The following is a 15,651-nucleotide window of genomic DNA, read 5'->3' on the forward strand; positions in this document are numbered from 1 at the left end:
TCTGTTCAATTTCCAAGTCTCGATGTGGTCCTCGAGCCTTGATGTTGCCTATCCCTGTTCAAGAGCTATGCAGGTCAATGACATTATCCGCTCCAGTGTAATCTCTATGACGCAACTTTATTCCAACGTAGTTCCATGTTTCCACTGCTTCCGCCAATGCCCATGTTTGTTAATCTTTTTTTTTGTCCCATGGTTGGCAGGATGTTCTGTGTTTGAATTGCATGGTCTCTAGTTCTCTTGGCATAGTCTAGAGATTGGGAGCTGTGTGGATTACACGGATGTGTCATCTCTCGCACTCTCTGTTTTCATTATTTTTCATTCACTCGCTCTGTCACACTCTTTTACTAACCATTCTATGCCTTTCTCTCTACCTATTTCTCCTTATTTCTTCTCGCTCTCTCCCCCTCTTCCTATTTTATATCTATTTCTCTCCCCCCACTCAGTGGCTTTCAGGTTGTCAGCTACCCTTTGATGGAGAGAGCCTTTGGAAGCCAGGTCTTCATAGACACTGCAGCCCCCCTAGCCGTGGCTGCGGTGGCAGCTAAATCAGGCTCAGCGCAGGCTGACTCGCCACTGCTTCCCGAGTGGGAGTCTGGAAGCGGATCAGACGGGCCGCCACTCGTGGGGGGTACCCCCAGCTACCTGGATGGTAAGGGATAGTCACGGAAAGTCATTCGCCACGCCGTCCTTTATTTCTCTCTCGCACTGTTTACTGGGCTTTCTGTTATTTGTACACACACACACTTACTCTCTCACTATTTCTCTTGCTTTTTCTTTCTCTCTTTAAAAAAAACATGGCTTCTTTATAGGAGATGCCTGGAGAGCAGAGTCTACCAGTATGTGTGTATATAAAGATATCTTTAATGTTTTGGCTGCTGAAATGTACTTAGGATTTTCCTCAGGGAGGTCCCATTTAATGGAGTGTTTCAAGTCTATCTGGCTTCACAGACGTCTCAATCAGCTACAGAGGTCTTGGCAGTAAAATGTTGTGTTTGATGAATCAAAAACGAAATGTCTTAATTTGTTTAATTAATTGCAAACACAGGATAAACTGTCTTTCTTATAGAAAAGCTTGTGAACAAACACGAATAATCATATTTGTCGTATCCACTATCCATACCATTTGTCATCGACACTGTTTTAACCAATAAATGATTCAATTGTTCAAGCCATCGCGACACATACAACCTATCACATATAAGTGGCCCCCTTTTTAAAAAGGCTCTCTGCAATTCAGACGCCAATTCAGACACTATTTGATCAACAGCATTAATCTCAGCTAAATGCCACCTTAACCTTAAGCTGCTGTTCCACCCCACTCACCATGCTACCAGCCCATCCCATCACCCTGAGTCCGGGAGCTAGCACGCCTCCCTTCGCTTACCGTTAGAATTCTTGAGACAATTACCTTGGCAGGCAAGATGTAGGGGTGATAAATATTTCATACCGGCGTCCATTAAAGACACAAGAGGCTCCTCTTCATCGAGATGAGAGGCCAGGCCTCCCGCTGTCTAGAATGTTAATGATTGTGTAGTGCAGTGGTAGAAGGGGGTGTGTGTGTGTGTGTGTAGGCGGGTCGAAGGGAGAAGGCAGGGGATCAGTGATATTCCAAACAGATGTTGTTGTGGTTTTTAAGTTAATTTGTGTTGTGCTGTTCGGTACACTCCATTGCTCTTGTCAATGTTCTGGGTGCTTGGGAGGATGGATCAGCTTTAATATTGCAAATAGATTGTGGCTTCTATCAATGTAATTGCCTGCATAATTTCAAATCCCCCATATATACTGTACATGCAGTTGAAAGTAGGAAGTTTACATACACTTAGGTTGGAGTCCTTAACTCGTTTTTCAACCACTCCACACATTTCTTGTTAACAAACTATAGTTTTGGCAAGTCGGTTAGGACATCTACTTTGTGCATGACACAAGTTTTTCCAACATTTATTTACAGACAGATTATTTCACTTATAATTCACTGTATCACAATTCCAGTGGGTCAGACGTTTACATACACTAAGTTGACTGTGCCTTTAAACAGCTTGGAAAATTCCAGAAAATGATGTCATGTCTTTAGAAGCGTCTGATAGGCTAATTGACATAATTTGATTCAATTGGAAGTGTACCTGTGGATGTATTTCAAGGCCTACCTTCAAACTCAGTGCCTCTTTTCTTGACATCATGGGAAAATCAAAAGAAATTGGACAAGACCTCAGGAAAACAAATTGTAGACCTCCACAAGTCTGGTTCATCCTTGGGAGCAATTTCCAAATGCCTGAAGGTACCATTTTCATCTGTACAAACAATAGTACGCAAGTGTAAACACCATTGGACCACGCAGCCGTCATACCTCTCAGGAAGGAGACTCGTTCTGTCTTCTAGAGATGAATGTACTTTGCGAAAAGTACAAATCAATCCCAGAACAACAGCAAAAGACCTTGTGAAGATGCTGGAGGAAACGGGTACAAAAGTATCTATATCCACAGTAAAATGAGTCCTATATCGACATAACCTGAAAGGCCACTCAGCAAAGAAGAAGCCACTGCTCCAAAACCGCCATTCAAAAAAGCCAGACTACAGTTTGCAACTGCACATGGGGACAAAAAACGTACTTTTTGGAGAAATGTCCTCTGGTCTGATGAAACAAAAATAGAACTGTTTGGCCATAATGACCATCGTTATGTTTGGAGGAAAAAGGAAGAGGCTTGCAAGCCAAAGAACACCATCCCAACCGTGAAGCATGGCGGTGGCAGCATCATGTTGTGGGGGTGCTTTGCTGCAGGAGGGACTGGTGCACTTCACAAAATAGATGGCATTCAAGGAAGGAAAATTATGTGGATATATTGAAGCAACATCTCAAGACATCAGTCAGGAAGTTAAAGCTTGGTTGCAAATGGACAATGACCCCAAGCATACTTCCAAAGTTGTGGCAAAATGGCTTAGGACAACAAAGTCAAGATATTGGAGTGGCCATCACAAAGCCCTGACCTCAATCCTATAGAAAATTTGTGGGCAGAACTGAAAAGGCGTGTGCGAGCAAGGAGGCCTACAAACCTGACTCAGTTACACCAGCTATGTCAGGAGGAATGGGTCAGAATTCACCCAACCTATTGTGGGAAGCTTGTGGAACGCTACCCAAAACGTTTGACCCAAGTTAAACAATTTAAAGGCAATGATTCCAAATAGTAATTGAATGTATGCAAACGTCTGACCCACTGGGAATGTGATGAAAGAAATAAAAGCTAAAATAAATAATTCTCTATACTATTATTCCGACATCTCACATTTTTTAAATAAAGTGGTGATCCTAACTGACCTAAGACGGGGAATTTTTACTAGGATTAAATGTCAAGTTTTGTGAAAATTTGTGTAAGTGTATTTGGCTAAGGTGTATGTAAACTTCCGACTTCAACTGTATATAGGTTTTTTATAAATAAACACAGCAAAAAAATAAACGTCCTCTCACTGTCAACTGCGTTTATTTTCAGCAAACTTAACACGTTTAAATATTTGTATGAACATAAGATTCAACAACTGAGACCATAAACTGAACAAGTTCCACAGAAATGTGACTAACAGAAATGGAATAATGTGTCCCTGAACAAAGGGGGGGTCAAAATAAGTAACAGTCAGTATCTGGTGTGGCCACCAGCTGCATTAAGTACTGCAGTGCATCTCCTCCTCATGGACTGCACCAGATTTGCCAGTTCTTGCTGTGAGATGTTACCCCACTCTTCCACCAAGGCACCTACAAGTTCCCGGACATTTCTGGGGGAATGGCCCTAGCCCTCACCCTCCGATCCAACAGGTCCCAGACGTGCTCAATGGGATTGACATCTGGGCTCTTCGCTGGCCATGGCAGAACACTGACATTCCTGTCTTGCAGGAAATCACCCACAGAACGAGCAGTATGGCTGGTGGCATTGTCATGCTAGAGGGTCCTGTCAGGTTGAGCCTGTAGGAAGGGTACCACATGAGGGAGGAGGATGTCTTCCCTGTAACGCACAGCGTTGAGATTGCCTGCAATGACAACAAGCTCAGTCCACCGTTACTAGGCCGTCATTGAAAATAAGAATTTGTTCTTAACTGACTTGCCTAGTTAAATTAAGGTAAAATAAAAAACCTGGAATGCTTTTCCAGCAGTCAGGAAGGAGTACCACATATGCTGAGCACTTGTTACCTACAATTCCTTCACTCTGTGGTCCGACTCATCCCAAACCATCTCAATTGGGTTGAGGTCGGGGGATTGTGTAGGCCAGGTCATCTGATACAGCACTCCATCACTCGTCTTCCTGTTTATAGTCCCACTAAGCCCAAACCAGATGGGATGGCGTATCGCTGCTGAATGCTGTAGTAGTCATGCTGGTGTGCCTCAAATTCTAAGTAAAACACAGACAATGTCTCCAGCAAAGTACCCCCACACCATAACACCACCTCCATGCTTTACGATGGGAATGCAGAGATCATCCGTTCACCCACACTGCATCTCATAAAGACACGGAGGTTGGAACAAAACTTCTCCAATTTGGAGTCCAGCGCAAAGGACAAATTTGCAACAGCCTTTTGTCCATAGCTCGTGTTTCTTGGCCCAAGCAAGTCTCCTCTTCTTATTGGGGTCCTTTAGTAGTGGTTTCTTTGCAGCAATTCAACCGCGATGGCCTGATTCACACAGTCTCCTCTGAACAGTTTATGTTGAGATGTGTCTTTTACTTGAACTCTGTGAAGCATTTATTTGGGCTGCAAGTTCTGAGGCTGGTCACTCTAATTAACTTATCCTCTGCAGCAGAGGTAACTCTGGGTCTTCCTTTCTTGTGGCGGTCCTCATGAGAGCCAGTTTCATCATAGAGCTCAATGTTTTTAGCGACTGCACTTGAAGAAACTTTCAAAGTTCTAGAAATGTTCCAGATTGACAGACCTTCATGTCTTAAAGTAATGATGGACTGTCATTTCCCTTTGCTTATTTGAGCTGTTCTTGCCATAATATGGACTTGGTCTTTTACCAAATAGGGCTATCTTTTATATACCCCCCCCCTACCTTGTCACAACACAACTGATTGACTCAAATGCATTAAGAAGTAAAGAAATTCCACAAATGAACTTTTAACTGTTAATTAAAATGCATTCCATGTGACTCCCTCATGAAGCTAGTTGAGAGAATGCCAGAAGGGTGTCTGTTTAAAGAACCTCAAATATAAAATATATTTGTTTAACACTTTTTTGGTTACTACATGATTCCATATGTGTTATTTCATAATTTTGATGTCTTTACTATTATTCTATAATATAGGGAATAGTCAAAAGAAAGAAAACACGTTGAATGAGTGTGTGTTAACTTTTCACCGGTAGTGTATTTAAAAGAAACCATCTACATGCAGATCGGTTTGGGCAATTTGCACATTCGGATCAAAATTATTGTTAAATAAAATCATCACCCTTTTTGAGTTTCTTTGCCCATGGTAGAAGTATATTTCACCCCCACAGTCCTTTTCCACACATCTCTAAAGTTGTTGAATGCGTTTCCTATAAACAATCAATATTATATTCCTTCTCTTTTAGCCAGGAAAATACGGATCGTCTTATCTGCTAAGCCCTTACAATTATACTCGGCTATACTTATTTCACCATTTACCATAAAGATATTCAAGTTTCAATTCTATTTATCATTATATATGTTTGTAAACTTACCATTAAAATGTACCATAATGATTGAGTAACTAACAACTAACAATTTTTTCAGAATGGCACAAATTCCCCGATATCAGGGTACTCATGTCAACATGTTTGCTTTCAGAGCATATTTGATCCCAAATTATAAGGGGGAGATATATACCGTATCTGTACCATGATATTTGCACAGCAACTGAGTCAACCTTCAATTGTTCTCCGCTATTGTCATCCCAGTGACTGGCAGACCACCCCTGTCCACCTGTATCCTATGGCCTTTTTAGAGATTGGGACCCATCCTTTAAAAAGAGCACACAGTGCCACCCACAGAACAGAAGCAGATTAACTGCCAAAAGTATTTCCAAAACACTCACCTCCATTGTATTGTATACTGTTATTACAAAAAATATATATGTACAAAAATCTTGCATATCTTAATTTATTTCCTCAATTAACAAACACTAATATGTAGGAACTTCATACGAAGGATTGTTATCTATAACCAGGACCGGCATTACAAAAATAAATTTTTTGGGCAAGCACGGATTATTTTGGGAAACAATTATTGTGATTCATCCTATACTGTCCTTGACATCATTACCCCTTAGCAACAGATGTGGGATACATACACACCCTTCCCACACAAACAACCACAAGATTAGATGTTCAACAGTTGTTCCATCCCCGAGCCCAACTCAACAGAAGACTTGATGTGTGAATGCATATACAATTGTAGCTGTTTGAGAAGGCATGCAAAATTGAGCAAGAACGGGGAGATTTGCTTAACCAATGTCAAGTCCTAGCCGATGGAGCTCAGATACACTCCTGAAACACAAACACATGCTGGTCCCCCGTTGTTACCATTTTCCAAGTGTCTCTGAGTAGTCAGACCTTTTTGATTATTTTGTGCCGCCAGAGCCACAATCATTTCCCCCCTCTCTTGATTGTCTGAGTGTGACCCCCCCCGCCCCCCATGGGTTACTGCAGCTAGTGTTGCCAGTACTGCCACTACCTGGGTGGGGGTTTCCAGCGGAATTCCCACCAGCTAGGTACAAGGTTGTCAAGGTTCTTATTAGCAGCTTTGAGAAATCCTTGTATATTATGCTTACCCTCCTGGGGGCTTTGGCTCTGTTGGACCAACCCTGCCAGGCAGGCTCAGACTGTTGAGGATGCTGCTTTAGTGGGACTCTGACCACGTTTATCTTTCTGTCTTGGCTGCGTATAGGCTACTTGCAGTAAGCCTATAAAACAGATAAGGATTTCTCCTTAGTGTGTGGGTCGCTCAGATGGGTGTCTAGGGTACAGGGTTCACCGTTCCATCATGATAGGACAATAAATAAATAGACTTTGATTTATTTTTAAATGTGTATCCCATATCTGCACAGAATGTAAAACTCTCACAACTCTTGTTCGCAGACAATGGCATTTGCAACCATTTTCCTTTTTCGATCACTTAACTCACCACACTTTTCCAATCACAAAAACACACACCCCATCTTCCATTACAACCACACTCCCCCACATATACACCCGCACATACCCACACTGTGCCGTCTATGTCCTCTGTTTGGTGTGTTTTTATCTCCACTATGTTGATTCCTACTTCATTTTGGGCTTTTGTGTTCCAGTACCTTTATATTTGAAGATTATTGAAATAATAATAATGATCCATTCTTCTAGTGCTATCTTTAATCTAAATTATTTTACAACATTTCCTATTTTGAATGGTATATTGTATTTGTAGTTTATTTCTTCATCAATTTATGTATTTTATTATTTTCAGTTTTTTTTTACATTTCCTACCGTGGATAGTATTGGGTGTTCCATTATTCTACTCCTCTATGGGAACTTGGTATTATTTAGAATAGCCATGGAGGAGTCTTGGTGTCTCAGAACAGCTGGTTATCAATGTACAGTTTATCTACTGCGAGAGCTGCACGTTTCCCTTTTAGTCTATTCGCTTTGAAGAGTGGGGACAGAACTTTGCGCCGTTCTGCAATTTCCTTCGGGAACTGATCATTCATGCCTATCTTCGTGCCAGCGAGTCTTTTGCCCAGGTTTTTAACCATTATTTTTATCCTTAAAGAATGCAAATTTGGCAACAATCGGGTGCTCGTTTCTCTGTCTGAAAAGATGTACACATTCGATTTTGATTTTGTTGACAGTATTGCCTGGGATCTGTAACTCTCTCTGGGTCCTCATCCTCATTCTCTTTAATACTGTTAGTAGCATAGCTTCTCTCATAGATCTAGTCTGTATTTCGAGTAAGGCTTCTCTCAGAAACATGTTCTTTAACATCCGTTTCAATAGTATGGACTGTAGCGTTTTAGATTTTTTTGTTTCTTTCTCTATTGTCGTAGAATTTTCGTCACTCATCTCGAGGCTCGACTTTAACTCCTGTATATCTTTACCGACTAGTTCAAGTATGCCCAACTTATCATTCGTCGTCTTTAGCAAGACGGTCTCTACACTTATACATTGTTTTGTGTTGTTATCCAGATTGCAGCTTATTGCTCTTATTCTCTTCAGTCTGCCATTGTTCTTCCCTACACTGTCCTGCTTGGTGGTGTTTTGTGAGGGAAGTGTATTCAAATTCCATTACTAGTATCCATAATATTATAGCCGGCCCTACGCATTCCATTTCCCTGACCAAACTGAGACACTGTCACTCTATGGCCTGCAGCGTTCTGATTCTGTGTTCTTCTGAATTAGGCAGATAATGACGATATACTATCTGGACATGATGCATTATATTATATATACCAGAGCCTTATCGATATACTATCCAGTAGTGTATTATATTGTATGTCAGGACCATGGTAGAGTTGAGTGTGCTTCCTCTGCTCAGGAAAGGAAGTGCGTGGGGAGCAGAATCAGTCAGGAGAACGGGAATCGACCACCATCACCGAGTTCTTCTCAGGTAATTATGCCTCTCGTTAACACATCTGAGTCTTTAACTTCTTCAAGATTCATGAAAATGATTTGGAGATCTGGATTGCCATATAAGTTGTTGGCAAGAGGGTCCATCAAGTTCACTACCTTAAAACCTTTTAAATGTAATTGTCAAAATGTAGATTTACACCTAAATAGATGTACCCAAAAGTAATTATTTACCGAGAGGGCCATAAACAATACGTAGTAATGCTTATACTGTCTGAAAGATTAAAATCTCACCTTTTCTGGTAAAACATAGTTATAAATTGCTGAGATGTAGTCCCATTTACGGACACAAGCTCAAGTACACAGTACAAATATGAAAAATTATATGGGAATAGGACTTGAACCGATTTGAAATGCTTTCTAAATATAGTAACAATCAAATTATAAACTACTTAAAACATTTCACCTTTCTTATAACTGTAAAATAAATATGATCATACTTAGTGAGAGTACAAAATTGGCACCATTTCTTATAACTGCTGACCGAGTATTTCTGCCCAGTATCCTCTGAGCGAAGCACAGACGCCATTCAAATGCCTGCTGACTCGTTGAAAGTGGTCTTGTTAAAATTCTACAAAATTATTTTGTATTTTTTCTTGTTGAGAAAAATCCAGATGATACTGCATTTGCTGCAATCGCTACAGTCTCCGGTTTAATTTCACATATTGTTCACAGCAAGGGGAGTTTGATCCTTTGTCTGGATAGGCCAGAAAATGTGACTTGTCGCTCTCAATGAGGTGTCAGATTTCACATACTCCATCTCAGATGAGAGCCAAGAACTGCATGCGAAGCGAGACAACCGAAGGTGTCACACGGCCAAAGTGCAATCATTGGATAATAAAATGGATGAGCTCCGATCAAAACTAAGCTACCAACGGGACATTTAAAAACGAATATCTTGTTTTTCACCGAGTCGTGGCTAAATGACGACATGGATAACATACAGCTGCTTGGGTTTTTTGTGCATCGGGAAGATAGAACAGCTGCCTCCGGTAAGACAAGGGCTGGCGGTCTGTGTCTATTTGTAAATAACAGCTGGTGCACGAAATCTAATATTAAGGAAGTCTCAAGGTTTTGCTCGCCTGAGGTAGAGTATCTCATGAAAAGCTGTAGACCACAGACTGGAATATATTCCGGGATTCTTCCGATGGTATTGAGGAGTACACAACATCAGTCACTGGCTAGAAGCACAAACATTTAGCTAAACTCGCATTAACATCTGCTAACCATGTGTATGTGACCAATAACATTTGATTTGGTTTCGTCAATAAGTGCATTGTCGGATGTGGCATGGCTTGCAAACTATTACGGACTACAAAGGGAAGCACGTCAGGTCTCCCCCTCACATTGAATCTGTACCGGTACCCGCCAGTATATAGTCTCGCTACTGTTATTTTATTGTTGCTCATTAATTATTTGTTATTTTTCTATATTTTTTTTGACATCAGTTTATTTTAGTAAATACTTTTAACACTTATTTTTCTTAACTGCGTTGTCTAAGGGTTTGTAAGTAAGCATTTCACTGTAAGGTCTAACACCTGTTGTATTTGGCGCATGTGACATAATATTTGATTTGATTTTGAAATAGGGGACTAAACGTTTTTAAATTGTGAAAGCCTATATTAACATGGGGAGCACCAAAAGAGGCTTCGTGGCAAGTGTGCCCTTCCGGCCTAGAATTTCGGGATTTTAGGGGCAAGGCCATCTTGCAATCTGAGCAGAGACGGTCAACATCTTGAAACCATAAACGTAATGTTTTACCAACTGTACTTTGTTTGTCATTTTTCTGTGTTCCGACCATAGGAATGGTAAGAGGATTATTTTATAAACAATTCCTCATATGCCATTGAACCCAGAATTGCTGTCATGTTCTCTACTGTCTTTTGTTGTCCAGCAGCCAAAGACACAATCCGAGTCATATTAACAACCCATCTTTAGATCTTACCTCTTTCTACATTTGTAAAGGATATTTTCGTCTGTCATATGAAACGCTTTTGGAGTGTGCTTTTCAATCATTTAATTTTGGAACATTTGCGCTTATAGACAACTGCCGTGCGCACATTGCTGCGTTCATAATGTGAAGAAAGTCTAATAGTTTATCGTTCCGATCTGTAGCAGCAGCCTCATTTGCTTTTAAAAGTTGTATTTTATGTACAGTTGTATTCATTTGGGATCTATCATCCCACAACTGTCCCAGTTGAGTCTGTTATTTATTTCTCTCACAGAATGACAAGCCGACCAATAGAATAGGTACTTATGCACTATGGAGGAAAGTAGATTGACATACAGTAGGTTTGTGCTTTTGCTGTTTGTTACTCATCTTGTTGGCTGACAAAAAGTAAATGTGGACAGTTCTTCTAACATCTTCACTATGCACCTTGGAATTGGATAAGGACGTGTGCCGTTGCATCCCCGATTTTTCCGTCTTCACTTGTAGCCTACTTCAGAGCTGCTAGGCCTGTGGAAAGGAACCGATCATGTGATGGATGGCATTGGCTTATCAGAATTGAGATATCTGAATGAGCCACCTGAGTGATAGGTGCTTTGGAGCACTGCGATTGGCAGTCGGGAGAAGGGAATTATAATTATTCAGCCCAAGGGCACAATGGCCACTTTTTCCGCAAGGCATGGATTGTTTTTGGGGACATTACAACCACACAAGGGGTCATCGGCGGCCATAGCCGTCGTTGCCACTGGGATATTCGAGGCCTGGTGCCCTCTATCCAATTATATGGGTACATTTTGATAGACAGCAGAATTCTGAGGAGAGTTCTTTCTCAACCTCACCAACAATGACCTTGAAATCTAATTTTTAGTCTGAACAATGTTCCTCCCTATGGTCGCTTAGTCCTCTAGTTAAGTCGTTATTGACAGCATTAAGATGTTCTCTTGGAATTAAGTGAAAGTACACAATATTAGTGTATTTTAGGGGGTTCTTTTGCGGCCCTTGTTTTTTGACCGATTTACAGTTGTTTGTTCTCTGTTGTCCAAGGTCTGAGGATCAATGCTATTTGATCGAGCCTGATCTTTTCTTCGAGTGTAGAACTTGCGCTTATCTCTGTTCAAAGTGCCACTGATAGTGAAAATCCATTGAGGCTCTCTTCGGACAGCACGAGCAGCTCTTTTACTTTCTCTCTCTCTCTCTTGCTCCCCAAGCGCATCTCCCATTCATTTGCACTGAACAACAGTGGACTGCGCAGGGCTTCGCCCGCAAAGTTCAAAGGAAGCCCTCTCAGTTAAGTGGAAATGCACAGGGGATGATAATTCACTGCTCTCCATGCTGCGAGAGAGAAAGAGGGAGGGAGAGAGGATGAAGTAAGTAATGGAGTAACTGAGAAGGAGAGAAAGGAGTAAGTAAATGAGATGAAAAGGAGAGATGAAGGGCAGAGAAGTAGGAGAAAGAGGGAGTAATTAAGAGTTTACAGAAGCAGCACAACTGAGTACATTCATGACTACTAAAACAGAGCTTAAATTGTATTAACTTGGATAAAGTATCAGGACATAGAAATGGGAGTGAGAGGGAGAGAGGCAGTGCAAGAGACCGAGATGAATTGCGAGGACGTGTGTTTGTTTGTACGCACGCACGGGTGTGTGTGCGCGTGTGTGTGTCAAAAGGGAGAAGAAGGTCAGAGCGCCGGCGAGGCTGCTTCCGTCTCGCTTCGTTAATTTCCTGACGGCCTCGGCTCATTTCGCAGCAGTTAAGCTAGGTGAGAAAGCAGCTGACCCCTACGACTAATCCTCCCCCCGCTGCCACCTGCCCCATCTCTCTCTCCCTCATACCTCTTTCACTGTCCCTCTTTCATTCTCTCTCCCTTCTCACTCTCTCTCTCCCCTCTTTATCTCTACCACTCTCTTTCTCTCTCCCCCTCTCTCTAACCGCACCTCTCTTCCTCTCCATCTCTGTATATGGTTGCTGTGTTTTCACCATCAGGCCACTCCCATAGGAGCTGCAGCTTCATCAAGTCTAGGAGTATAAGAAAGGGCATCATCATTAGGTTAGTCTCTGATCGCCCTCCCTAAGTAATTATCCCTCGCCTAGACTCTGGCAGCAGACATAATTGATTTAATGGAGTGTTCTCTCTCTCCACTTCTTTTACGATGCTCAGGAGTATGTTTTCTCTTGTTAAAGATTGGGATACATTTTTGATTAATGGCGTACAACACCGCATAACACTTTTATTGAAATCTGAATGGGATTTAATGTGGAGTGTAAATGGTTAATGTCATAAATGGAGATCATTTTGTAAGGGGTGTTCTGTATTTCATCTGCTTATTTATTTCTGTATCAAGGAGAGCATGTTTCTCTCACCATAGAAAAGACCCAGAGACATTGGAGGTGTCAATTTTAAACGATTATAACATTTTATCAGTACAGTACATCACACATAAAAGGCCCATAGCCATTTCAGAGAGATTTATTTACCGAAGGTGCCATTGACGGGCATTAAAACACAGAATTTACAGTTTTCCATCTGGTTTTATAATACTTCTGGTCAAATATGTGTGAAAAATCCAATTATGTTTTATTGATCATCAAAACTATCTGGAAGCTTTGGCCTTGAATTTATGAGAGTGGGGTGCAGACGTGATTCAGACCTGATAAATCAAGGTAATTTCAGTTGGCCTCCAGAGGTGGGGTGCTTGTAGAGGTGAGCCTCTACCTCCTCCATCCATCCATCTATTCCTCTCTCTTTCACCCTCTCTCTGATGATTTAATCATGGCGTTCGCTTAGGGATCATACCTTGAAAATGATGTATATCTTGAAGGGTGCCCGGTCGACTGGAACAGAAAACAGACATGCATTTAAATGTCCCCCCAAATTCTTCATCCTTTTTATACCTTCATTGATAGATGTTGAACCTGGTAAGTAATGTTAAAGAAGCAACACTCTACTCTACCGTAATGGCTTTTATCTGGCTGTGGCTTAAGACGAACAGTCGTTATTGTGGTTTAGAGGGATTCCATATGAAACCAGGACAAAACATTTTGGGGATTTTCATGACATTTATATCTAAAAGCATAATTGAGAAATAATGTATCAAAGTTGGCATATTTCTGACATTTTGGCCTTACCTTGGCCTCCTTTAATAAGACTCCATAATTCATCTGTAGGTGCTACAAAGCAGCAATTGGTGTCAAATGAAGCTTTACAACTTGCTCTGTAATATGAGTAGTATTTCGATTTCAGTAACATTTTGTTTTACATTAATTTATGAATATTGTAAAATATTAACATGAATATTGAAAAAACACATTTTATGATTGACATTATGATCTAATTTGTAAGCATTACAACAGAGTGAATGTGAAAATGGATTCAAAATGGACACCCTATGCTGGTAATTTGCAGGATGTGCAATGATACGAGTAAAAGAAGGGCTGTGATTGGTTACATTGCCTTCTATTCCAATTTCTCTGTATAAAATGGGCCATAACTTTAAAACTAGCAGAGATCCCACTCTGAAACTTTGATATACCCATAGAATATGTTCAACAATATAGAACAATTAGAAAAATACAAAATAGTTTGTTTTCAATATTCATTTTATTTTTTAAATGTTTTAATCAATGTAAAAAATATATATATTTTATTGAAATTAAAATACTACTCGTACTGTATTACAGAGCAAGCGGTAGAACTTTGACACGAATGTTTGCTTTGTACACTGAACAAAAATATAAATGCAACATGCAACAATTTCAAAGATTTTACTGAGTTACAGTTCAAAGGAAATCAGTCAATTTAAAAAAAAAATGTTGGGCCATAATCGATAGATCACATGACTGGGTGGCAGGTAGCCTAGTGTTTAGAGCGTTGGGCCAGTAACCGAAAGGTTGCTAGATTGAATCTCCGAGCTGACAAGGTAAAAATCTGTCGTTTTGCCCCTGAACAAGACAGTTAACTCATCATTCTCTGGGCGCTGAAGACGATTATGGCAGCCCCTCGCACCTGCTCCTTCGGATAGACTTGATCAGGTTGATGATTGTGGCCTGTGGAATGTTGACCCACTCCTCTGCAATGGCTGTGCGAAGTTTCTGGATATTGGCGGGAACTGGAACACGCTGTTGTACTCGTCCATCCAGAGCATCCAAAGCATGCTCAATGAGGTGACATGTCTGAGTATGCAGGCCATGGAAGAACTGAGACATTTTCAGCTTCCAGGAATTGTGTACAGATCCTTGCGACATGGGGCCGTGAATTATCATGCTGAAACATGAGGTGATGGTGGTGGATGAATGGCACGACAATGGGCCTCAGGATCTCATCATGGTATCTCTGTGCATTCAAATCGCTATCAATAAAGTGCAATTGTGTTTGTTGTCTGTAGCTTTTGACTGCCCATACCATAACCTCACCACTACCATGGGGCACTCTGTTCACAATGTTGACTTCAGCAAACTGCTTGCCCACCTGATGCCATCTGCCCAGTACTGTTGAAACCTGGATTCATCCGTGAAGAGCACACTTCCTCAGCGTTTCGGGGGCCATTGAAGGTTAGCATTTGCCCACAGAGGTCGGTCAAGACCCGGGTGAGGACAACAAGCACTCAAATTAGCTTCCCTGAGACTGTTTTTGACAGTTTGTGCAGAAATTCTTCAGTTGTGCAAACCCACAGTTTTGTGACTGATCTCAGACGATCCCACAGGTGAGGTCCTGGGCTGGCGTGGTTACATGTGTTGTGAGGCCGTTTGGACGTACTGCCAAATTCTCTAAAACAACGTTGGAGGTGGCTTATGGTAGAGAAATAAACATGTAATTATCTGGCAACAGCTCTGGTGGGCATTCCTGCAGTCAGGATGCCAAATGCACACTCCCTCATAACTTTAGTCACGTGCCGAATACAACAGGTGTAGTAGACCTTACAGTGAAATGCTTTCTTACATGCCCCTAACCAACAATGCAGTTTAAAAAATACAAATAAAAGTAACAAATAATTACACAGCAGCAGTAAAATAACAATAGTGAGGCTATATACAGGGGGTACCGGTAAAGAGTCAATGTCGGGGGCACCGGTTAGCCGAGGTAATTGAGGTAATTTGTACATGTATGT

The 15,651-nt window shown here is 41.2% G+C and overlaps 1 protein-coding gene across 1 annotated transcript in view; it reads left to right on the forward strand.

Annotated features, from left to right (window-relative positions):
• The window catches only part of LOC139367565 (MORN repeat-containing protein 1-like), a 75,835-nt gene that overhangs the window by 16,295 nt on the left and 43,889 nt on the right, over positions 1-15,651 (forward strand). The window contains exon 10 of the mRNA XM_071105817.1: positions 444-649. Within this exon, the coding sequence (XP_070961918.1) occupies positions 444-649 (206 nt within the window). The remainder of the gene's footprint in view (positions 1-443; positions 650-15,651) is intronic.

This window comes from Oncorhynchus clarkii, chromosome 16, assembly GCF_045791955.1.
Source record: "Oncorhynchus clarkii lewisi isolate Uvic-CL-2024 chromosome 16, UVic_Ocla_1.0, whole genome shotgun sequence".
NCBI lineage: Eukaryota > Metazoa > Chordata > Actinopteri > Salmoniformes > Salmonidae > Oncorhynchus > Oncorhynchus clarkii.